Source organism: Microtus pennsylvanicus, chromosome 14 (genome assembly GCF_037038515.1).
Source record: "Microtus pennsylvanicus isolate mMicPen1 chromosome 14, mMicPen1.hap1, whole genome shotgun sequence".
NCBI lineage: Eukaryota > Metazoa > Chordata > Mammalia > Rodentia > Cricetidae > Microtus > Microtus pennsylvanicus.
In genome coordinates this window covers 41,563,192-41,589,164 of record NC_134592.1, presented here as the reverse complement: position 1 = coordinate 41,589,164, position 25,973 = coordinate 41,563,192, and the positions used below count along the sequence as shown (strand labels likewise).

The window sequence follows — 25,973 nt, the reverse complement described above, 5'->3', positions numbered from 1 at the left end:
ACGCACGCACGCACGCACGCACGCATACACGCACGCACATGCACACTCACATTTGCTTAAAAGCAATCCAATCATTTTAGTACCACGTTCCACACATGGTCACTAATGTGCACACATACCTGCTTGGTATGTGTGCCTGGTGTATGTTTAGGCACATGTGTGGCCTAAACTTTCAAAAGTCACTTTTCACCTTCCACACAGTTAAGGTAGGGTCATGCTTGTTTCTCCTGAATGTTCCAGCTCTCTGGTCTCAGGATCTCCCTGTCACTGCCTTCTGTTTCACCATGAGTGCTGGTCTTCTGAATGTCTGCTGCCACATCCACATGGTTCTTGGGATTAAACTCAGGTTGTGTCCAGCTTGTGCTGGGAGTGCTTTCACCCTCTCGCCAGTCCCTCAAGGACAGCTCACAGATGACAAAACCTTTAATTATTTGAGTGTTCTTACTGTTTGGGGTAATATCAGTTGTTGAATTCAACCATGCCTATGGAAAATCGCAAACCCATTTGCGTTTGACTGCTTGGTGTTCGTTGCTCATTGTCCACTACTACAGATTTGTACAAGTCATGTTTCATGTGGCTCTGCCACAGAGAGGATGGGGTAGTCAAGTGTTTCTCTCTAGATCAGTTTGCATCCACCATGACCAGAGAAAACGAGGTTCCTTTTTTCTTGGATGCCTGTGCCACTTGGGCCAGTGTAATGGAAGATACGTGAAAGCGCCACAATCCATTGACACCCCTTCTTCATCTGATACTGGGTTACTCCATGATCGAGAGCATGTGTGAGGAGAAGCATCTGCCTTAGAGAAGCAGGTCACCTTGAGTAAGAGACTGCCGACAGATAGATGGTGTCAGTGTCGTTTTAATGGGACGAGTGTCATTAAGGGACGATCCCAAGACACAGCCCCATCCCCCGTGAAAAGCCGGGCAGCCAGAATAAAGCTGTTTAGAGCAGTCAGCTTGTTGGAGTGTTGGATAATGAGCAGGGGTGGTTCTGATGAGGAGTGGATAAGAGAGGAAGAGATCCACTTGTACCTGCAATTTTCTTCTCTATTGCCCACCCCCTCCCCTGTTGGCAGTGGTCCCCTTTTACTCTCTCAGTGTCCGCAGTTGCTCCAGACTAGATACCCACTCACATCTGCAGGAGCCTTCAGTAAGAGAAGACGTGAGACCTCTGTCCTTATGAGTCTGGGTTACCTCAATATAGTCTTTTCTAGTTCTAGCCATTTATCTACAAAGTTCCCTCTCTCTCTCTCTCTCTCTCTCTCTCTCTCTCTCTCTCTCTCTCCCCCCCCCCCCAACTGAATAGTATCCCATAGCATGTACGCCCCACATCTCTATTATCCAGCCGTCAGTTGGAGGACATTTAGCTTGTTTCCATTTCCTAGCTATTGGGAGGAGAGCAACAACATGCATGACTGAGCAAGTGTCTGTCGACTAGGATGGCAAGTCCTCTAGGTGTATACCAAAGAATGGCAGAGCTGGGTGGGATGGTGGATTTATGTTTAGCTTTTTGTGAGTTCTCCACACTGATTTCCATAGTGGCTGCAGCTGTTTGGATCCCACCAGCAGTGACTGATTGTGTGCACCCTCACAACCCCTCCCCCGATCTGTACAACCTCTCCAGCATTTGACGTTAGTTGTTCCATTAATCTTTGTCATTCTGACTGAGGGAAGATGGAATATCAGTTGTTTTGATTTGCATTTGGTAGAGATGATGATTTTTTTTATCTTATTTTATTTTCTAAGATACTTTTATAGCCATTTATATTTCTTCTCTTGAGAACTCTCTGTTTGGATCACAGGGCCATTATGGAAAAATGAGAGGGGGGAGGTACTCTAATTAGTGACAACAGAGGGAGATAAATACAGAATAAGGAGAAATGAGGGTAAAACAAGAGTCAGGGTATCTGAAAAAAAATCATAAGGAACCATACTATTAACTACTAAAAATACCTATAATACTTTAATAATATAAGTTGATATATAAATATACTTTTATAGTTTAAGTGAAAATTTCCCATCTGGGCTGACAATGCTGCCCCCAAGAGCCATAAACTATCTATCAAAAACCTGAACAGTAGGCATGTGAAGCCTTCTTTTGAGTTGTTGGTTAGGGTTGTCCAAGGGACTCTCAAAACATAGGCTATTGCTATTGTCCTTGCCCCTTCCTCCCCACAGAGGTGGGAGGTAAGACCCTCTTGCTGAAGACACCATGTACTTCAGACACAGGGCCCAGAGCACCTAAACTGGGTCTGGCCTGAAGGCTGTCTCCCTGAGGACTAGCTTTGGTGATACCAGAGGACACATATAATCTTCCAAAGGAGGGAAGCAAACAATAGCTTCAATCAGCTATGGTTCCTCTGAGCCACAATGACCAGCATGGCATGCTAACCCTGAATGGGGGCCATAGGTAACCAACGGCTCTCTAGTTGAACTTAAGGTACACTCAGCAAGAAGGAAATCATGCCCGGTGCTGAGCGCCTAGTCAACTCCCTATATATGAGTTATGGATCTTGGAGGAGAGCCTGCAACTGTCACCTTACTAGCCAACACAACTCCTAACTACGTTCTTCATATTTGTCCTTATGCCCACAGAGAAGGGTAGTCCTCACCCTGATCAAGGAACTTTCCTCTGCAACAGACCGAGACCATTATAGAAAAGCACAGCCAGTCAAGATGCAGAATTGTGGACCCAAAGTCCCACCCGATGGCACAATGCACAGCTGTGCCCAAGGCTCAGGGATCATTGCAGATGAGGGGGCAGGAAAAATGTAAGAGCCAGAAGAATAGGAAGTTTTCTGTGAGATGGCGTCTCCTAGAAATGTTAGGGAAGCTCCACCCGTTAAGTTTCACCGACATGGCTGCCCAAATGTGACCTGAACAAAGAGGAAACCAATGGGGATGCTGATGTGGAAGGGAGAAAGCTCTCACCCATAGACGAAGAGCTACAGAAAACCAAGAAATGCGGAGAGTGGGAGAAATAGTCTTCCCCAGGGAAGAGCACACAAATTACCTAGTACAAGTGGTCAGCCTTGAAAATATATACATGTAAGTCCACATTATGTGGACCGAACAGGATGTATTTAAGTATTTAGGAATGTGTAGGTGTGTGTGTGTGTGTGTCTGTGTGTGTGTGTGTATATGAATGAAACAACAATTAAAGAAAACGAGGCCATGAATTTGAAAGAGAGCAAGAGGCAGTGAACATAGAATGCTATGGACGAAGAAAAGAGAGGGGAAAATATAATCTCAGAATAATTTTTTGAAAAAGAGAGAAGGCATAGTCGGCTGCGAGAACAGCCCAGATGGTGCTGATGCTCCACTTTCGGTGCTTGCCAGTGTGAGCGTCCTAATGGTGATGGAGTGCAAAGCATGGGTGGGGGTTGGGAACTGTCCAGGGGTGTGATGTAGATGGGGGCATGGCTGTGAAGATGAAGGTGTGTGCTATGAAGTCTTGGAGCATGTGCTCTAGGCACCAGAGGACCACCGTAGAATTTTAACCAGGGATTTCCCTTTGGGATGGGTTGCCATGGCAGCTCAGTGGGTCATAGATCTGAGGCTTGATGGCAGGAAGCTATTGGCATAATGGGCCAGATGTGAGAGGCGCATACATGCAGGAAAGCAGTGGAGGAGAAGGCGAGAGAGGAGATGGGCTTGAGAGGGGCCCAGCATGTGTAACATGGCCACAGGCAGGGATGAGAGGGACACCAGAGTGACTCCTCAGGCCTAGTGTGAATCTGGATGTAGAGTCTATGTAGGAGAGAGATGGGTGTGGAGGTCACAGTGTTGACTGATTCTTTTAAGTGCCCATTGCACAGTTGAATGAGCCTGAATCTGTGAGGAGACGGGTGATGGAGACAGGAATCTGGGAGTCATCTACATACGGAGATCATTAGAACCACCTGTGTGAGCTAATGTTGGAGAATGCTAAGAGTTAAGGAAGAGACAAAGAATGGAGTTGCAGGGACGTGATGAGGCAAGAGTGGAGGGGTGGGTGGGAGAAAAATCTCTCAGGAAAGCTCAGAAGGATAGGCTTGGTATCTCAGGAGCTGGGAATGAATGGTTTTCAAAGGTCTGGAGTTGAGATAGCCAACTCCAAGTTAGCTTTAGTGTTTCATAGCAAGGTATAGTGGGGTAGAAATCATGAAGACAATGTTTTGAGCAGTTTTAGAAGAAATGAGAGGGAATCAAAAAGAAATCAGAAGAGATGCCAAGGACCCAACGGAGAGTTGAAACTCTGGGTTTGGGGCCAGAGAGATGACACAGCCCACAGAATGCAGACATTGAGGACTTGAGTTGGATCCTAAGAACCCACATGAAAGACCATACCAAACAAAACAAATTCAGATGTGGTGGTGCATGCTTGCAATCCCAGTGCCAGCCAGGTAGAAACAGGTGAAACTTGGGGCTTGACACCTAACGTCTGGTCAAACTAACGAGCTCCAGGTAAAAGTAAATGCCCTGTCTCAAATAGAAAACATGAGGCAGAGGAGCAACTAAGGAAGACACCTGAGCTTGACCTCTGGCCTCCACAGGTACAAGCACACACCTGTGTGGATACCTGTCCATACTATATGCACACATGAACATGTGCACAGTCATACACATATGTACACACTTATACACACACGTGCACATTCAAACACAGACACACATGTGCACGCACACACACACATACACACAGTGGCTCCAGGTATGTGACTCTAGCTTGTGTCTGAGCAGAGGCAACAGATGATAAGATTGGCCCTGGGTAGAGTTTTACCAGTTAGATAAGGCTGAAAGGCAAGATGAAAGAGAGAGGGCAGGGAGGAGTGGATGTGTGGGACAGATGTTAAAAATAAAGGACACATGGCCAAAAAGGGCCTAAAGGGCTAACAGAAAGTAGTTCCTCAACTCAACCAGAATCAGGTGTAGCAGGAGAAGGACAGGAGGCTGTTAAGGGATGTAGGTTTCTGGACAGAGACCTTCCAGAGTGTGGCCCCGAGAGTAGGCGACAAACACTGTCTGGCAGTAAAGGCCGGGAATGGAGATCAGCACCAGGGCAATTTCACTGATGTTGAATTCCAAGGCTGGCTGAATGACTTAGGTGAGTGTGTTTCCCTAGGTCCTCAATGCTTTGAGCTGTCCTTTGGGATACAGAGGCAGGTAGAGCACAGCATCTTGGAAGTCTCCTGTCCGTTTGTGTAAGGTACAGAACGAAGTCGGAGTTCCTGACTCTTTTAGGAGGAAAAGTTTGGGCAATGAGTATAATTTATGGTAATATTTTACATGCCCACATTTTGCTTTTCAGTCATTCCATTCTGTTTGCAATTTAGTTTGGTAATTTGCCTCTGGGAAATGTATTTTATTATTATTATTTTTAAGACAGGGTCTCTCTGTGTAGACCAGGCTGGACTCGAACTCGGTGATCCACCTGCCGCTGCCTTCCCAGTGCTGGGATTAAAGGCGTGTGCCACCACCGCCTGGCTGGGCAATGTATTTAAAGCTCCCTTTTAGTTCATTAGCTTCTGTAAAAGCGATGGGAAGGGATGCGCCCTTCACCTGCTTCCCTAGACAATGGATTAGTAACAGAAGCAGCTGACCTTGTGAAGTCTATTTTAGCACTTTCCAGTGCTGGGGTAGGCAGTGGAGAGAGGCTGAATTCTGCACATTTCTCTGCATTTCACTTTAAAGTTTCATTTGCCACTCCATGCGTTTCTCTTTTTATTTACTTATTTTTAAGCTGAAGGCACCCATGTTTTCTGTTATGAAAACGAAACGAGTCAGATTAGCATGTATTTTGTGGTTTCCTGTGATGTATACTGGTGAGTAGTCTTGTTTCTAGCTCTTGGAGAGCTTCAAACTGAGTTGAAGAAGCAGGGTCCAAACACAAGAATACATAGGCTATCATACAGGATTTAAGCAAGCAGGCATAGCAGGACCAAAAAGACACATGTAAGGGGTCAGCAGGCAGGGGGCCTTTAGGGTGGTTGGCAGTGCAGGAAGGTGATAATGGCGTTAAGATAAAACAGTAAAGAGAAGAGTTATAGAGAGAGACTAAAGCTTGGGCGTTGCTCCATCCTTATTCGTTCTGCACCTCCCATCTTGCCTTTTTGCCTCAATTTCCCAACCTGTAGAAGGCAGTCTGTGTTAGCTGATGAAACTAATTGCAAAGCTCTTTTGCAAATGAGGTCTGGCCCTCCCGATGTATGTAGGAGTAGCATTTGCACACTTAGGAGGTGTGTGATGTTTTCAGCTAATAGGATTTTATTTCTGTTGTTCAGATTTACCGGTAAGATTAAAATGAACAATATGTCTGTTTATTACAACCCTTTCCTAATGAGAGGAGACTTCTAAAACTGAAGGAACTTTATGCAAACTGGTAGGTGAGGAAGGTCATTCCCATTGCTTTGTATCCTTTTGTAGTTCTTTATTTCGTTGAGAAAAGGTCACAGTGAGTGAGAAAACAGCACAGAAAGAAAATCCAGACTTTTGAGGAAAGTATTCTTTGACTTTGCCTGTTGACCTGGGCCTCCCTCAGGAAAGCCAGTGGAAATAAATTGTAGGTTGGCTGATCATCACTTTGAGGGAAGCCCAGCTTGGCATCAGGTACTTTGGAGGCAGTAGCTCAGAGTTCACAGATTCCTGAGTGTGAGGAAATAGGAGCCAGTCATTGCAACCTTAACATTAATTGCTTTGAGAATATGAATGGTATTCATTAGGCAAGGAAGCTTGTATCCAGATTTGATAATTAGAACAAATCCTTATGTGAGCAATATCCTTCAACAATCCATGTTTCATGGTGTGCATGCATGCGTGTGTGTGTGTGTGTGTGTGTGTGTTTGTACTGCCTCAGTTGCCAAAGGCTCTGAGGCACTCGAGGCTCCCACAACTCTCTGATGCTGTTGAAAGTTGGACGAGAGGATCACAGCTCTCCCCAGCCTTGAACCTTCTGAGAATACCTGTCAGGACTCTTGCTCCTGGCATCTTCTCTGCCTTAACAGCGCCCTTTAGCAAAGGCACTAAATCTGAGGTTTGGGAAACAATGTTTTTGACTGTAGAGAAATTTGTTGATTGTATCCACTTTCCAACGTGTCCCATCCCTTCTGGAACAACGAGAACTTTCCCCCACATCAGCACAGCAGCGATCTGGAACTTAAGAGCCAGCAGAAAGTATGGCAATAGGAAAAGAGGAGAGAGACAGGAAGATGAAGACAGTGTGAATTATGTCTGTAGAGAAGAGTGGAGTCTGTAGCTAATCCTCAAAGGGATCTACGGCCACTTCTACCCTAGTCTACACTATTCAGACACCGACATCATCAAGGGACATGGTGCCCAAGAAACCAATAGAAGATGCTGCTGCCCCAGCAGGTAGAGGAAGAGACCCCATGCATCAGATGTTAGCTATGTTGTAGCAGCCACAGAGGTTCACCCTGGGTGAGGTCACATGGGTGAGGTCACGGTGCAAGAGGCACACCCCAGCTATTCTGCCACTTGGTTCTGCTCTCCTCCCCGGATTTCCCTATTTCGGCACCCTGCATGGTAGCTGGTGCATAGTGGTGTCTGATATGTGTTTATTGGATGAATAGTTGATGTGTTGATGCCAACTCCTCGGCTCCAGCCTAGTTGAAGGCTTATGACCTGGAATCAGTTAGAAAGAATGTGACCTTCCCAGAGATGATTTAGGCCCTGACTGTAACTTTCTGATAATGATGATAAATATTGCGTCCCCACTTAGACCACAGGCTCTTGACCTGGGTGGCTTGGAAGAGCTTCCAGGTGTGTGTGAGCCTTTATGAAATGGTATGTCAGGTCAGGATTTCCCAGGGAGAAAAGTCAGATGAGAAGTATTACATGGATTGGGGTGAGTCTTCCTAGGTTGCCTGGGGCCACTAGTCATGGCAGCAATCTCTAATGCAATTTCTGATGCAGATTCTGGACCCTGGCAGCCCACCCCAAGCCTCTTCTTACCCATTACCAGCATTTCCTCTAGGAAGAGTGAAACACGCTTCCTAGATGTCTGGCTTTTGAGCCTTGTGTGTTTCTCACCAAGCAAAGGCCTGCTCTCTGATATCTGTGGGGTCCTGTGTCGTACCGAGGACAGGCAGACCTCCCCTGAATTGTAAGGAAAGTGGCAGAGACCAGAGATGTCTGTGCTCTGCTGCTGTTCAGCAGACGCTGATGTTTGTAAGGTCAGGGGTCAGAGGACTTACGGGTGATGAGCCCACTGGCAACTGTACCCTCCTGTGGTGCTCCTCATCTGTAAAACGGGGCTGGTATTAAATATATTTTTACTGGATGGCAGAGCTAAAACTGCAGAGCCACTGCGGAAGGCTTTTGTGCAAAATTTACTATTTTCTTTAAACGTAAGACTGGAAGATGTTTGATTATAATGTCATTTTCCTCTAACTAAAAACGAATTCCTGGAAATATTTTACAGCCTTTCAAAATGATATTCTGTATTTGCTTATAGGTACCCCAAACAGGGGACAATCACTGGTTACTGTGGAATGGATGTCCATCCGTGCACATTTTTATCCATTAGCCGGAAAATGTTCTGAAGCAGGTCGGCTTGTGCCAGACCCTGGGAGACATGGATCACACAGCCTGGACTTCCTTTACACAACCCAGCTGTCTACCAGGCCCCATGTTTCCTAGCTCTGTAGATCAGCTTTGCCCTACTATGCTGAAGCATGGACTAGGAGCTGCGGCGGGGTGTTGGGATGTTTCTGGACAGGTGTGTAAGCAATCTCCGCCGTGTGAAGATAAAACAAGGCAGGGGTCCTCCGTGTGCAGCTGGCATGACAATCACTTGCAGGGTTTGTTACACAGGTGGCTGGGTCTCACCCTGAGCTCTGAGTCTGTGCATTTGTAGCAGGTTGACAGGGGGTGCCCATCCTGCTGGTCTTGAGATCCCGCTTCGAGAACCACTACCTTAGGACCACCTTGGGAATATTGCTCCTGAGAAATTAGCGTGGCATCAGCATGATTAACATGAATTTTGTTGCTGACTTATGGTTCCCTTTGTTTTAGAATTCAGAAATCACATCTGCGGCTCAACTGTAAGCCAGCTTACACTGTTTATGTTTTCATTGGCTCTCCTGTTTCATTTCCTTGTTTCAATTTTCACAAGTTTATTGTAATTTTATTACTTATACTCCTGTATGTTTAGTTTGTTTTGTAGACTACACTATATAATAATAAATATTATTTCAGCCAGCGTTCTTTTCCAGGGCATTTGGCTTTTACATTAACACTAAGCTCCTCAATGTTTTTGGACTGTTTAATGCATTAACTATGGGCAGCAGTCTCCTCAGAACTGTTGGATTATTATTGTTGAGTAATTAGCAGAAGAATGGAAAAGAAAAAACTGGACAGGAGAGGTAACACTTTTAAGGACATAGAACTTCCTTTTAAAAATTCACAAAGATCATATGGTCTACATGCAGAAAAATTCATATTTCTTAGTAATGCAATATATGTACATGCACATACACACATATATGGTAAATATATAAATATATGTGGTAAACATATATATGCACACACACACATATATGGTAAAGTCTCTAAAATTTGAAGTGATTTGAATGCTAACATGATTCCACAAGTTGAGAATTCCCCACCTGACTTCATGCAATGGGTTGTAGCTGTAATTGAAATACAGGTGTGCTCAAAGTTTCGCACAAATCATCTCCAGGCTATATGTTTCAAGGTATGTCTGGAACATAAATGAAGTTTATATTTAGACTTGGGTACCGGTCTCAAGACTTCTCATTAAGTAGATGCAAATATTCCAGCATCTGAAAAACTGCTTGCATTTCAAGTTCCTTTGATCCCTAGCGTTTCTGCTCAGAGATATTTGACCTGCATGTCTTCCTAAACTGACAGCCCATCAGACACTGTCTTTGACTGTTGATGGCAAAGGCAGGCAGGGAGTGGCGGTAACAGCGAGAGAACAAACCATCCGCAGTGGTTGCCAAACTTTGTTTGCCAGAATTTGTTAACTGGGATGTTTATAAAGCCTGATGTGGGGTCAACATCCTTAATTTGTCCATCAGGCGATTCTGGTCTAGGGGAGCTGGGTAGGCCAAGTTTTGGAAGTCCTTACTCCCTAAATGGATAAAGGGATAAAGGATAAAGGCTGGGCTGTGTCATTATCATTTTTGGCTACTGCATTCTTGTTCCGATTTTTTCTGCCGCCTTTGCAGAAATCAGACAGTGTAATGTGTATAGTGTCATCCCTGTTACTCAGCCTTAGCCGCAAAACGTTACTCACGATGTTACATACTCATTGGCAGTTCGTAGCTGCGCTTCTGATTCTCTCTGTCTCTGACCCCACCCAAACCCACCCCAGTTCATTTCTTCCCTTCCTCCTCTGTGTTCCTTGCTCTTTCTTCTGCTTTCAGCTTAGGGAGGGTACTTGTCTGAGAACAATTCTGAGAAAGAAGTTATTTTGGAAAATGTGTTGGGTGCTCCTCCCCTGGGCCCTCCCTTCCCAGGAGTGTGAAGAAACTAGCACGTTATGTGGCCTTTGCTCAGCCTGAGACGCTGACGTCTGGCCAGCTGTGGGGAGCTGGGCAAGGAACACCTGAGCATTGACATGGCGATGTGACATGCACAGCTGGAAAGGTCTGGTTTTCTTTTGCATTGCTGCCTCCAGCTTTCTTTTCATCCATCTGGTGATGGAATCAGGTTGGAGGTCTGTAGTAATTGATAACTAATTGAGAGTTAATTTTCTCTGAGCTTTACTTGGGTTTAGAATTCCGTGGGGGCAGTTTTTAGTTAAAAGTCATATTTCTTAGCTGAATGCACATTTTAGAATAGATTTGGAGTTACAGAACAGTTGGGAAGATGACCCAGATTTCCATACGCTCACACTGTTTCCTCTATGACGAGTGTCTTCCTGTGGTGCGTTTCACAGTTTATGAACCAATAATGGTTCTTGCACTAATTAAACCCCATAGTTTCTCTGCTTTCCTTACATTTTACTTTAATGACCCCTTTCTGTGTCAGAATCCCCTGAGGATTCTATAGTTACTCAGACTTTCCTCGGCTTCCGTGTGCTTCCCAGATTATGAAATACTAACCAGGCCTTTTGTACGGTGTCTTTATTTGGTTTGTCTGTTGTTTCTTTTGTTGTTTCTAGGGTTTGGGAAGGAAGACAGCAGGGCCTGAGTGACAGGTCTGTTGACATCAGAGTGTGCTAGTGGACTGCCCTGCACATACACGCACATAGAGAGCGGATGTACATACATGCATTCACCGGCCTGTCGCCACGGACGTACGTCTTGTTTTCTGGGCTGCACTGATGCTTCTTGGGCATTTCCTATGATTATCTCTCCCCCCGTCTATATTGTAGTCTTTGAAAGGAAGTCACTATGCTCAACCCACTCAAGCTGTGGAAATTATGCTTCATTTCCTTGGCAGGATAATATGTTTATAAATAAGTTACTTAGAATTTTAATCTCTTCTCCTCATTTACTCATTCAACATATATATATATATATCCATGTGTGAGTGCAAATATATGTGTGCATATGTATACACATGCACGTGGAGCCAGAAATTGGTGTAACATGTCTTTCTCCATCACACTCCACCTTGTATATTGAGGCCGATCTCTCAATTAAATCCAGGGCTCACCAATTCAAGTAGTCTCCCTAGCTAACTTGTTCCAGGGAATCCCATCTCTGGCTCTTGAATGCTGGGATTACAGATATACTACATGCCCATCTGGCATTTTTGCGGGTGCCAAGGGGGGCTGAGCTCTAATCCTCATGCTTGTAAGATGAGCGCTTTGGCCAGGGAGCCCTCTCCCAAGCTCTTATTCAGTTATTTGAATCAGTATCGACATTCAGCTTTACACTTTGCTAGTGTTGACCCAGGAAGCTTTCCTAGTGACCTGTGCCACATCACTGTGAGAGTTTTTGCTGGAGTTTGTTCCCCAAGTTTTCTCTGGCTCCTTACGTAGATGCTGGAGATCAAATAGGTCATCAGATGCTTTACGTTGACGTATTTATGCTCACCCTTAGAGTCATCCATGTGAAGCATCTTGGGGACCCACAGGAGACACAGAACCTTTTTGGACACCGTTCTTTCTCACTCACGGGGCCTGCTCTCTCTCATTCCCTCAGCTTGATTGTGGTCTCAGTCACTGTTCTTTAAACTGTGTAATCTGTCCTTGGAGTCAAACGTTCTGCAGTTCAGCTGTCTTTCTATGGGTGGCTCTTACAACTCTCTCCCTTCTGCCTGGCTTAGTTTTAAGTTTCAAGTCTCATTTCTCTCTTTCCCACGCATTTCTCTGTAGTGATTGCCCTATACAATCAGTACGTTTGAAAACCAGAGTCATTCCAAACTAGTTGCCCTTCTAGAAGCTTTCAGGATAAACCTTTCAGTCTTTCAGATACGGGAGCCCTTTCCATTCTCCCCTACTCTTTGCCATTGGGTCCTCCTGGTTTTCCTCTCAGCCCTCTGGTCTCTCAGTTTAGTCTGTCCCCAGGCTTGTCCTCCAGACTGTCGCTTAGGTTGTTGCTAGTCTAATATTTTGAAATTCTTCTCAAGTCTTTTTTTTTTCCTTTTTTTGAGACAGGGTTTCTCTATAGCTTTGGAACCTGTCCTGGAACTAGCTCTTGTAGACCAGGTTGGCCTCAAACTCACAGAGATCTGCCTGCCTTTGCCTCCCGAGTGCTGAACTTTTCAACTCTTAGCCTGGTATTTACTGACACTGTTAAGCTGCACAGGGTTTAATATTCCTTGCTGCATGAAGGAACCTCTCCCCCAGGCCTGCTGGAGATGAGGTAGGTGTTAAGAATAGAGTCCACCCTTTCCTCTGTCTCCCATGTCTAATTGTCCCTTTAAAGTCATCTTCACGCTTCTCAGTGGCATTTGGCGGCTTCCTTTACTGAACTTTCCCCGAGGTCCCATCCCTCAGAGTGGCATCTCCTCTGGTTCTCTTTTCTCCCTTCTCCGTAGATTTGTTCCCCCCTTGCCTGTCACCCCTCCTGAAGTGTTTTATGGATGTTAGTGATTCCCTTTTGAGAAAGAGCCCCAAATAATCACCGCAGCTTATCTTCACACCACATTTTGCCTTTATTTCTAACGTCTTACCAGTTGTTTCTATTTCAGGACCTTTGTGTCCAAACTTAAACTCATTTCCTTCCTTCTGAAACAAGCTCTTTCCCCAGAGTTCCCTGGGTGATTAATGGAAACAGAGTTTGGCAAGTTGGGTTTTTGTGTGTGTGTGTGTGTATGTGTGTGTGTGTGTGAGTGTATGTGTGTGTGTGTGTGCGTGTGTGTACAAAGCAGATGGTAAATATTTTGGGCTTTGTGGGCAATAAAATCTTTGTCATAACTACAGTCATGTGCTGCCTAATGATAGGATACATCCTGAGAAATATGTTGTTATGTATTTTTGTCATAGAATGTCATAAAAGGGAGTTACACAAACCTGGGTGGTGAGGTTTATTCCTGATGCTATCAGGAAACCAGAGAAACAGACAGGAGGTGCAAGCATCTGCAACATGCCATGCTATTTTATGGTGAGGCTGTTTTTGGTAAGTCGGAGTGTATTTCCAAATAATGACAAGCGTGCTATAGAAATGCGCAATCCAATAGCCTAGTTGTCTGTTGTCAAGTGTTACGTGTAGGACATAATTGCACAGGATGTACTCATATATCACTGGCAGTAAAGTGGATTTGTTTTTACCCCAGCATCACCACAGACCCATAATGCCGTGTGCTGAGACACCCCCATCCCTAAGGTATCACTGAGTGATAGGAGCTCTTCAGCCTCCTTCTTGGCTGACAGGGCCACTGTCATATCAGCAGTCTGTCATTGGAGATTCGTTGTCATATAGGTCATAGCTATAATCATGGTTGCTTTTAGAGCAAAGGCAGTCACAGATAATCTGAGACTAAGAAAGGTGTGACCATGTTTCAATACAACTTACAAAAATTGGCAGCATGTTGAAACTGGCTCCAGGGCACCGTTTACTGAGTTTTCTTCTGGGTCATTCGACCTAAGATGACATCCCTTTGGCCTTTTTATTTGTTTGTTCTCTTTGCAGAGTTTTCACTGATTGCACTATTCTGGAATCACCCATATTTCTAGATCATAACTACGGTCACTAGTTGAGTAGATAGCCCCACCCTCTGCCTGACATTCTCCATCATTTTACCTGGTGCTGAACCCCCTGGTTCTCCCTTGGTCTTCATCATGGGGTTGAAGACACCAGGGTGCAGGTATTCCTACCTTTTCTTTCTTCCTCTAGAACACTCCTCCAAGCCCACTCTAGTGTGTGCCCTCGTGCTGGCTCTGTCTTCTCCTGTCAGGCTCCTGATTCAGAGTGACCTCACCCTCCACTCATAACTTGCCTTTGGGGCTCAGTGTAGGTACTACTTCCCAGGAAGAACATTCTGGTGGTTCAGTGCTCTTGCTTCTCTTGGTCTGAGTAGCCGTGGTCATGTATCTGTACCTTGTTCAGTTGGGACTGTACCAGGATGTCAGGATGTCATCTCATCCCCTCCCACCTCACCTGAGCTTCCAGAGTGGTTAAGGACAGCCCAGCAGATGCTCAGTCAACAGAGGCAATAAATTCTTTCTTCTAACTCTGTTCACTCCCATGGAGCTGACTCAGTCCATGGTACTATCAATGGTCTCTGGTCCCGAGCAAGCCATCATCTCATAGCATGTCCGGATGCTGTTCTCCCCTGAGTATTCTCTTTTCTCCAGCCCCCGTTCTGATGCAGATCAGGTCAATAGCATCCTTCACTATGATACTGAAAAAGCTTTTTAATGTGCACCCACCACCATCTTCTCTCCACTTTCAACACCCACATCCTGCGTGTCAGGGTGTGACATGTAAGAACGATGCTGTGACACTTCCTTGTCACCTCAGGGTCAGGGCCAGCCTCGAGCATGTCATATTGGGTCCATACTGGACCTCAGCCCTGTTCCTAATCTCATTTGAACAGTGCATAAGTACGAGTAGCCCCTGGTCAGTCCTCTGTGACTGAATCTGGATGCCTGTCCCCTGCTACATTGAAAACAGCTAGCAGAATTCTTAGACATGGTCCCATCTCTTGTTGGGTTTTCATCTCTCTTCCTCTAGAAGATGAGAAGGAGCAAAGGTGTCATGAAATAGCTGTTGACATAGATATTTGGGCTTGATATACTTTCTAATGTGCTCGAGATTGAGTCTTCTCAAGATAACCCCGCGAGTGAGCCATTAAGTAGACAGCATGTAAAACACCTTGAAATGATTAGATTTTTCTCTTATTACATGCTTAATTTTGCTGGGGCCTTCACCTTCTTCCTCCATTACAAATGGGTAATAAGAATCAACTGTATAGAATAATTATAGGATTATTTATATCATTTAAAAATATCCAACATCTTTAGATTAAACTGTCAGGCTAGGGGTGGGGCACAAATGAATAGTTATTTCATTTTGACCGAGATATCCTAATCTAATATTTCATCTTTCCTGTGGTTAGTCCCTTAAAAGAAAAAAGAGGTCCAGTCCTGAACCTGTAAAGAAGATTAATAAAAGAGGGGCCGACTGTGAAGCCATGGACTAGGAGGAGCAAGCATGGGAACACGCCTCCCTCCATCAAGGTCACAGAGATACACACCCCTTTCATCCCATTAGGAAAACTCTACCCAGCATAAACAAGTGCCCTACTGGAATACCAGGAAAGAGATATGGCGGACTCATGCAGAAGTGTTCTTTATAGGAAATCTGCAGTATGGAGAGTATATAAAACTACGGGGTTCCCCTCTCCCACCCCAGCCTCTGCTCTGGTGGGAGCTCTTGGGGTGACTATCAGGAGCAGGACAGAAGCCTGACACTATTTCTGGTTTCGGGAGTCGAGAGAGCATTTGACTTTTTTAGAGCTTGGCCCACTCTTTTTGGTCCCTCAGGGGCACCGTAAGCCCTGGCTGTCCTGGTGAGCCTCTCAGGAGTTTAAGGGAAGAACTGTGGAAGGAAGTTTTTGAGAACTGCAATGTGTCTGTTCAATTTGAGTTTTCAATCCCTCCAACTGTAGAGTTGGAATTGAAATGTGTGTTCACTTGTGCACACTTATAGGCACACACACACACACACACCCTCACAGGAAACACACACACCACCACCATGACACAGAGTGGGTCATTTATGCCTTTTGTTCTCTGTTTGGAAGAGAAAAAGAAAACATTTTAGTCTTCAGAATGATCATTCAGAATTGCTTACTGATTCCTGACTTTCTGTTTTTATTTTTGTTTTGTTTTGTTTAGTTTTGCCGTTTGTCAAGACAGGATTTCTCTGTGTAGCTTTGGTGCCTTTTCTGGAACTCACTCTTGTAGACCGGGCTGGCCTCAAACTCAGAGATCCGCCTACCTCTGCCTCCCAAGCGTGGGGATTATGCATGTACCCCCACTGCCTGGCAATTCCTGACCTTCTATTGTTGAAAGAAACGTAGAAAAACTGATGTGTGTGTCTATGTGAAAACAAGCCTGAGCTGTGTGGAACCCCAGATTTAAATTTCTACTGACTTGTGTGTTTAGCTGCTGGGAGCGGGTGTGTACGGCTTGTTTTGAGCCTTCGAAACATTTATATTTTAGCAACAGAAATGTTACTAGTCTTCAGATGTCTTTGCAAGTCCTAAACAGAGCAGAGTCCAGTTTTAGCAGGACTAGAAATGACTGACGGTTTCACCACTAAAACAATGGTAGTGTTTTCTTTCATTTTAAATGGGTCAGATTTTTTTGCAGTCATTGTTTTTAGTAGTTTTTTTCATCAGTGGTCCATTCGTGTGCTGAAAGTTTGTAAAACTGAGTCAGAGCACTGTGAAGACAACAGAAAGTGAGCAGGCTCACAGTGTTTGCCTCAACTGCCCCCTTTCCCTTCGAAACTCTCCTGGAGGACATGCGCAACTGACTTGGGCCCAGCCACTAACTAATGGGGCCTGGAACTGCCCACCACTTCTCAGGAGTCCCAGCATGGGTGTGCCTTCCTCCTTAGGAGCTCCTGCTCTCTTCAAGAGCTGGGGGCAAGGCCATCAAGTTGACTCCACCCCCACTGGTCTTGGTAGTAGGAGGCAAGGCTAGAAAACTGGGGTGGGAAGAGGGTGATAAGCACCCTCAGGTGATGATGACACAAATCTTGCTGGGTTTCAGGGAGCCCATGATGTGGTGACCTCGTGTGCAGGCTGGCATGGGGTTGAACACAGGCACACAGACCCGTGGGCCCTGTGCTGTAGTAGCATGGAGGAAGGCTGGTGAGGCAACAGTGGGGGATCTTTCAAGGATTTAAATCTTGACTCTTGGTCTTCCATGCTTGTGTGACCTTGGCTAGTTCTAAAAGTCTATTGTGGCTCCATCTTTCCATTCGTTTAATGGGCATGGTGGCACTTAGCCTGCAGATAGTTAAGGTGAGAGATAAGGATGGTCAGGAATTTAGTAAGGACTCAGGACACTGATGAGTTCAAGAGGAAGCTGTCCCATTTTATTAGAGAACTCAGGAGCCTATCTCCTTATGGATCGCTGATGCTGTCATGGAAGAATTGGTACTCAAATCATAAGCTTGATGGTTTAGTCCTAGGGGAATGATGAGAATGCTTCCCTACAGTCTCAGGTTCCTTTGTCATTAATGCAACAATTTAAAAAGCAATAAGGAAGGAGCCACCTACCCCATAATTTCAGGCATAGGAACCTTCTTCCCGTAGATGTCTCTTATGCTGCCTGCACACCCTACACCTTTTGCTCAAATCAAAGCCTTTCCCATTTTAACATGCCAGATTCCTCTGCTTAATCCAGGCTGAGATGAATATTGAGGAGATGGCAGTTTCCTGCCTGTGATCAATTCTAATGGCTTTTGTGAAAGGAAATGGTTGTAAGTTATTATCAGTTAATTAAATGAGTGTTTCCCTTGAGTCGTGTGCCCAGGCCTGTTTAGAATCATGGAACATTAGGGCTAGAAGGTTCTGAGAGAACTACATCATGGAGGCTGAGCCAGTGGTGAGGGTGACTCGTGTGAGTCCTGCAAAGTGGTGCCATTGTGACAGACATTGGCTGGGGAGTGTAGGGGTGGGATGCTGACGGAGTGTCATTAACAACGTGCTGGCCCATAGGAGCGCTCCCACTATGTCTGAAGGACTGTTTTTGTTATTGTTTTTTATATTTATTCCATTTGTTTAGGAGTGGAACATACATGTGTCCGTGTGTGTGTGTGTGTGTGATGGTACATATAGAGAGGAAAGAAGTCAGCTTGCTGGAGTTGGTGCTCTCCTTCCACTATGTGAATTCTGGGGATCAAATTCATATTGTTAGGCTTGGTCAAGTGCCTTTGCCCTCTGAGTCGTTTGGCTGGCCCTGTCCCTTCTTCTTTTTTTTTTTTTAAACAAAACTCTGTATTTTATCCTGCAATAAAAATTATTCAAGAGTATATGGATGGCTGTAAAGATAGCAGTTGAGATCAGAATTTAAGATTAGTGGTATCCCTGTGGATGTTGGGGTCTCTCTGGGAACCTGACAGCTATGCCTTCACCCTGTTCCTGGGCGGTTTCCTCTTCACAGGTGTGCCTGGTGGGAATTCCACTTCCTACCTTACTCTGGGAATTCCTGCTGGCTGGCAATGGCCCCATGCTGGGAGGCATCCTGTGAAGGTGTGAATGGACGGATGATTAGTTGATAGGCAGAAACAGAGGTTTTGCAAGTCTCAAGTAGCAGGAGAGAAGGTGTGGCTATGTAGTGGTTGGAGGGGACAGGCAGGACTTGGAGAGCAGGTTCAAGGGAAGGAATTTGCGAAGAGGGGTTTGGGAAGGTTTGTGAGAGGGCCCACATGTTCTCAAAAGCTCATAGAGGATGGTGCTTTATTCTGAAGGCTCCAGGGAGGAGGGGGTGATGGGAGTGGCGCTTTGGAAGGAGTCTTTGGTTAGCCAGGTGTAGACATTCTTTGTCTACTTTGTGTGTGTTTTGGGGAGGAAGACCAAGAGTCCTGTGTGGATGGGATGCCTCAGTGCTGCGAGAGGTTGAAAAGACAGATCTGCAGGGTTTGCAGAGCTAGAGTGGCTCCAAGATGTTTTGTTTTAGAGGTTACAAGAATGGCAGATTTAGTGATTCTGCAGTAATCGAAAACTTAGGTGAGTTTGGAATCAGAGCCATTAGGGTTCTCAGAGATCACTTAACTCAGGATTCTGAGGTGATGGTTTAAGGTCTGACTGTGGTAGAGTTTTCCAGAACTTTGAAAAGCACCAGATGCCACCCTCCACTCATTTCCCCAGTTAATTCAGTCTGTGGATTGTTGGTAGGGTCTTGGTGTCTTGCTTTTGTCTCTCAGAGATGTTGAGTGGCTTACCCAGGGTCACAGACAAGAGAGGACATATCTAATTCTTGAATCTAATCCTCTTCTGGCATTGCTCCCAGACAGATGCAGTGGATATGTTAGGATAGGAAGGTGAAGTTTCAGAGCACAGATTCCTGTGGACACAACCTACATATGTCTTTTCAAAGGAAGATATACAAATGGCCAAAACACACAATGCCACCAAGGATATACAAATCAAAGCCACAGTGAAGTATCATCTCACTCCAGTCAGAATGATTATTACAAAAAATTCTAGTGAGACTGTGGAGGAGAGAGAGAGACAGAGAGCATGAGTGAGTGCATTACAGGAACTTGAGAGAGCTAAAGAGTGAGGAGGGCCGTGAAAGAGTGATATTCAGAAGCCTTGGTCCTGAGAGAGTCTGGAAGGGAACTACCAACAACATCAAATGCTATAGAGAAATCAATGGTGATGAACACACTTGTGTTTGAATGGTGAAGACTGAGCAGTCATTGGATGTGACGGGAGGATGAGCTGAGGTTGTAAGAGCTAGTTAGATGATGGGGAGGCAGAGCATCAGATTATAAAGGAGAGCATGCAGAAGGAATGTATTAATTAAATTTTTGGTTTATTCTCTTTTTCTTATGATGTGAGTAAGACTTTTGGGTCTGAATGATATTTAAAGTGGTTGGATCATGAAAGATGGGTTTATGAGCTCAAGTAATTGAAAACTCAAGAAGACTAAATCATATAACAGGAGCCACAGGTTGAAATATTGTCAAAGCTTGAGGTCTCCTCCTGTCTCTTTACCTCATCCTCTAGTTTTGTGTGATATCAAGGGTGCCAGGTACTTTAAAGTTGATGTGCTAGAGCAAAGTTAAGCAGGAAGTGAGACGTTGTCTCTTTCTTGCATATCTAGAATTCCTAGTTAGATCTACTTAAATGTCATGCCCAAACTTGAACTAGCAATGGCCAAGAAGAGAACGTGACATTGTGTTGATAGCCAGGTAGAGAAACAGTGTCAGTTCTAGGCTGGTGTGCTAGTTACGTATCGCTGTGGTAGAATACTTGACAGAAGCAACTTAAAGACGGGAGGGGTTACTTTGGTTCACAGTCCATTGTGATGGAACATTCATGGCTGTGGGAACTTGAGGTAGCACGTTCCATTACAGCTGCAGCCACGGGGCACAAAGTGATGAGCGTCTGTACTCAGCTTGCCTTTTCCTCTTTCTTTTGTCCAGGACACCAGCCAAGGGAATGGTACCACCCACATTGATGGTGGGCCTTCCCTGCTCAGTGAACCTAGCCTAGATAGTTCCTCACAGATATGCCCATAGGCTTCTTCTCCTCAGTGATTCTCAATTATGTCAATTTGACATTGCTAACTGTCACAGTCTGTCATTGTGGTTATAGAACCTTGTGCCCTGATTAACAACTAATCTTAGGTCACAAGTGCATCCTGTAGTTGGGGTAGGGTCCTAGCTGAACCAAAGGTCAGGAGCTGCACTAGGAGTTGCAGTATGTATCATGATCTAGAGAAACAGTTTTCACTAAAACTGTGGAGGACAGAACTGGAGTCAGTGAGGGGAAATTATCACTCTCATTACATTCTGCTCATAGGGAAAGAGTTTCCCATGAAGCACCAGGATACAACAGGCCTGTTGTTGATGTAGGCAGTCAGCTTTCAGTGATGTTGTCAAGCAAACACCAGGAATAAGTGACAATAGCTAATCTATCTTACCAGCTCCAAGACCTCGTTTCTTTATAACACAGTAAAGAATGCATCTTTACATTAAAATTCAGGGTACACTTACATGCATATTAAAATGCAAACAAAAATATCAAGAAATTGGGGCTTGGGGAGATATCTCAATGCACAAAGAACCTGGTTCACAAATACGAGGGCCTGAGCTTAGACTCTCAGCACCACAGAAAAGGTGCTGTGTATCTGTAGAGGGCAGAGACAGGTGGATTCTTGGAGCTCCTTGGCCAGGTATGAGCTCCATGCTCAGTGTGCAACGTGACTCAGAAAATAAGATAGAAAGTAGAAAAACAACCCATGCTGGTTGCTGACATCCATACATACATGTATACATGTGTGCCCATATGCACATGAGAACACACAGAGGAACGGGGATATGCAAATTTTTATGAAGCAGTGCTTTTCCTTAAAGCTTGCTGTGTTTACATTTTCTGTTCTGTTGGATTCTATTTAAAAGTCCCTGCGATATACAATCTACTAACGTGTTTTCCCGTCCCTATACAGTTTGAAACTCTATGCTTAGGTCCCCTGTCCAAGCACATCTGCTTCAGATGGACAAGGCTTATAGATGGGGCTTGAGTCTGACTTCTCATGAGGACGGTAAAGCAGGTGGAAAACGAGGAGGCAAACCTGTTGTATGTGTGCTAGCACCCAATTCTGTCAGAGAACTCCCAGCCCCTTGGGGCGAAGTGGCCATCTCTGTGGACCCTCTGGGCATTGTTGGCAAAGGTTCTCACGCTGGTTGTGGGTGCAGGGTGGCAGAGGTGGCCCGGCAGTCTGTCTGTCTGCAGGCTATCAGTGGCTGCGCCAGCACTCATGGCAGTTTGTGCTCTGGGGTTGAGTGAGTGTCTGCACTCCTTGTCAGGCCTCTTTGCTGAAGGTGAGGGAGTGGCTTTTAAAAATATCTTTTTGACTTGAAACAAGTCAAGGCGGAGAGTGGAGACAATTACACTCTGACATCCTGTTTAGTCATCTCTCCAGAGACGGTTATTTTCAGAACCACTCAGTGGAGGTTCACGGGGGGTGTCAAGGTAGTTCGTATGACATTGTAAGTTAGTGTTCGTCACGATACAAGCAGGTTGAGCTGAGCACGGAAGGGATTTACAGTATGGTAATCTCACTGAGCGTAGGTTCCATGCAGAGAAAGGCAGAGTTTAAGAACCGGCTGCCAAGGCGTCTCATCAGCCCTCATTGTTCGTCATGATCAGAGAGTTCAGTTTTATCCCATGCTTTTTTTGGTAATAGTCCAGCTGGCCTTGGTGAGCTCCCAGTAGATCAGCTCCACTGTCTCAGTGGGTGGGTGCACCCCTCGCGGTCCCGACTTCTTTGCTCATGTTCTCCCTCCTTCTGCTCCTCATTGGGACCTTGGGAGCTCAGTCCAGTGCTCCAGTGTGGGTCTCGGTCTCTGTCTCTATCTCCATCCATCACCAGATGAAAGTTCTAAGATGATATGCAAGATATTCGTCAGTATTGCGCTAGGATGGGGTCATTTCAGGTTCCCTATCCTCAGCTGCCCAAGGAACTAACTGGGGACCTCAGCTTGGGCACCTGGGAGCCCCTCTAGGGTCAATTCTCCTGCCCACCCTAAAGTGGGTCCCTTAACTAAGAATTGTGGTTCCGTGCTCCCCTATCCAACCTTCCTTTATCCCGATCCTCCTATTTCCCCAAGTCCCCCCTCCTTCCCTTCTACCTTTTCTCTCCCCATCTCCCCTTACCCCCTTCCCACCCCACCCCCAAGATCCCACTTTTCTCCCCGGCAATTTTGTCTACTTCCCTTATCCAAGAGGATAACGATATGTTTTTCCTTGTGTTCACCTTCTTACTTAGCTTCTTTAGGTTCGCCAATTGTAGATTCTGTGACCCCTATTTATGGCTAGAAACCAATTATGAGTGAGTACATCCCATGTTCTTCTTTTTGGGTCTGGGATACCTCACTCAGGATAGTGTTTTCTATTTCCATCCATTTGCATGCAAAATTCGAGAAGTCATTGTTTTTTACCGCAGCGTAGTACTCTAGTGTGTATATATTCCATACTTTCTTCATCCATTCTTCCATTGAAGGGCATCTAGGTTGTTTCCAGGTTCTGGCTATTACAAATAATACTGCTATGAACATAGTTGAACAAATGCTTTTGACATGTGATAGAACGCAGTTTTGATCCTACGCAATCTGCTGGCTTGGTGGGAGCCTAGCCAGTTTGGATGTTCACCTTCCTAGATATGGACGGAGGGGGGAGGACCTAGGACTTACCACAGGGCAGGGAACCCTGACTGCTCTTTGGACTGGAGAGGGAGGGGGAGAGGAGTGGGGAGAAGGGGAGAGGGGTGGGAGGAGGGAGAGAAGAGTGGGAGGAGGGGGAGGGAAAGGGGAGGCTGGGAGGAGGTGGAAATTTGTTTTTTTTTCCTTTATTCTTTTATCAATAAAAAAAAAATAATAAAAAAAAAAAAAAAAGAACCGGCTGCCACAGGACAGAGGGAAAGCCTTGGAAGAGTAGAGCGACCACACTGTATTGTGAGAAGTATCTAAGTGGAGTGTGATGTAAGCATAAAATATGCCATAGTGACTTAGCGAAGACCAGTCCACTCTGAGGGGTCTTTGTTTACCTGTGGGTACAATAAGAGCAATAAGTAGCACTGTTAAGTTCTGTAATGGAAGTTGGGCAAGCCAGAAATAACCTCAAGCTGTTCCCTGAACTCTTAGAGAACAGGGAAGCTCTGTGGTGGAGGACCAGGCCACTCCAGTGCCAACTGCAGTAGAATCACACAGGTCCTCCAGTGCAAAGGTCCTCTGCTGTAGCATGTGGTTTGCAGCTTATTTAAAGTGCTGGTCTGCCCCCAGAGGTCACTGGTCTATACTTAGCTGGACTTTCTTCTCTTAGGTGAAAGGTCAAAGGCAGAAGTGGAACCATGAGCGGAATCGGAAGGATTTATTCGAGGACACGTGTAAATGCACATATTTTAATCTACAGGCACCTCGTGCTGCAGGGTTTTGAAGTATGGGTAGACAGGGAGTTTGGCATCCTGTAGGAAGAGGCCAGAGCCTGCCAGCTCAGGTATATGGAGATGCAATAGACCTGCAGGGCACAGTTCCACCCTGGGTGTTCGGCTGTGTGAGGGTCTTTAGAATACAGTCCTGATGTCTCAGCTGACAGATACCCTCAAGGGCTGTTGAGCAGTCAAAATGAGCTAATCCTGGTCATAGACCATGCTAGTTGAAACAGATGGAGACTCTTCATATGTTTGACTCCACAAAACTAGACCTTTGGAGTTGACTGAGACACATTTGCTCATCACCCTGTGTGTTGTCATCGTCCCTCCAGCTCCCTAACTTGACATGGGGTTTAATGGCTCCTGCTAGAGATGCACATAAGACGGGGTGGCTCCGAAGCAAGCAGCAATTGCATGCTTGCTCCTGTGCATCAAGCCATGCAAACGAGGGAGAGAAGGCAACTCAAGAGGAAGCCCTGGGTAGACCGTTTCCAAGTCACGCTTGCTCAAGATTTCACTTACTTCTTTGTATTTCTACTGCGCAATGGAAGATTCGGATCTAGTTTGTGCCTGTGATTTATGCATTTAGTCTTCTCTGTAAAAAAAATATTTAAGACCCACGAAAGCAATTCAATATTAAAATATAATGTGTTGTTTTTTTCTCTTTCTAGGTGGACCTGGAGCCTGAAGGGAAAGTGTTTGTGGTAATAACCCTCACAGGGAGTTTCACTGAAGGTAAGAGAGAGTTTTGAGTGGTTTCTGGTGTGTGTAGTTTAAGAGGAATGTGTGTCAATGGAAATCATAACAGGGACGTTTCTTGAGAGATGCTTTAAACCCACCCGTGTAACTTGGGCTGACTGAACTCCATTGCCCAGAGTCTGCCAGTTCAGACTGCTGAGTTAAATGCCTTTTGTAGATCTGCCAGCCTTGTGTTTTGCTGTCACACTCACCGACTTTTTGCTCTGATCCATCGTTTCCCAGCTGAGCTGCGGGATTGTTTTGTTTCTTTTGAGTCAGGCCTATTAAATTCTACTCCAGATTCTGTTTTTGTGCCAGGTCTTAGCTTGCCTGTAAAAGAAATTTGAGGACCATGTTCTCTTTCTCATAATCTCCACTTCATTGTTCTCCCTTAAGAGTTTCTGTGCTTTAGTTGATGCTTCCAAACTGTCTCCCACAACCAGAAGCCAGTTTTGAAATTCGAGGCAAAAGACATGTATGTGAAATGAAAGATCCAATGTGAGTAATTCGATCTTTCAAATAATTCAGCAAATGACCCAGTAAATCAGCTCTGCGGTCCAAGATGCAGAACCCCCTACCTTTCTGAAGGTTCCTTTGTGTTTTCTACTGACCATTCCTGCTGCTCAGGGCAAGAACTACAAGGCTTTCTCACTCCTGTGAAGTATTTTCTTTTTCTTTTCTTATAAAAGAAAAAATCTTTAATTGTGGGCTTGCTCACAGTTTTAGGGTAATTATCATATCATAGTCAATTATCATAATCATGGGAGGAGGATGACTGCCCCCGGGGTGCTGGAGCAGTAGCTGAGAGCTGCCTCCGGGTCTACAGGCAGAGGGAGGGGGCAGACAGATAGACTGGGGGCCTGGAATGGGCTTTTAAAACCTCCAAGCCCATTCGTGGTGATGCACTGCCTCCAACAAGGCCACACCTTCTAGTCCTTCTAATCCTCTCAAATGGTCCCACTCCCTGGTGACCATTCATTCAAATGTATGGACCCATTGGGGGCCATTCTTTTTTTCTTTCTTTTTTTTAATTATTACTTAAAAAATACCAACCCAAATTCCTACTCCCTCCTCTCCTTCCAGTCCCCTCCCTCTCCCTCCACAGACCCTTCTCTCACTTCTCCAACCCTAAGGAAATGCCATGCACCCCACCCTGTGGAAAGTCCAAGGCCCTCCTTACTACACCTAGGTTGAGCAA

The 25,973-nt window shown here is 45.3% G+C and overlaps 1 protein-coding gene across 1 annotated transcript in view; it reads left to right on the top strand.

Moving 5' to 3' along the window:
• The window catches only part of Prkch (protein kinase C eta), a 204,377-nt gene that overhangs the window by 37,761 nt on the left and 140,643 nt on the right, over positions 1–25,973 (top strand). Inside the window, exon 2 of the mRNA XM_075947467.1 lies at positions 24,709–24,772. Coding sequence (XP_075803582.1) covers positions 24,709–24,772 — 64 coding nt within the window. The remainder of the gene's footprint in view (positions 1–24,708; positions 24,773–25,973) is intronic.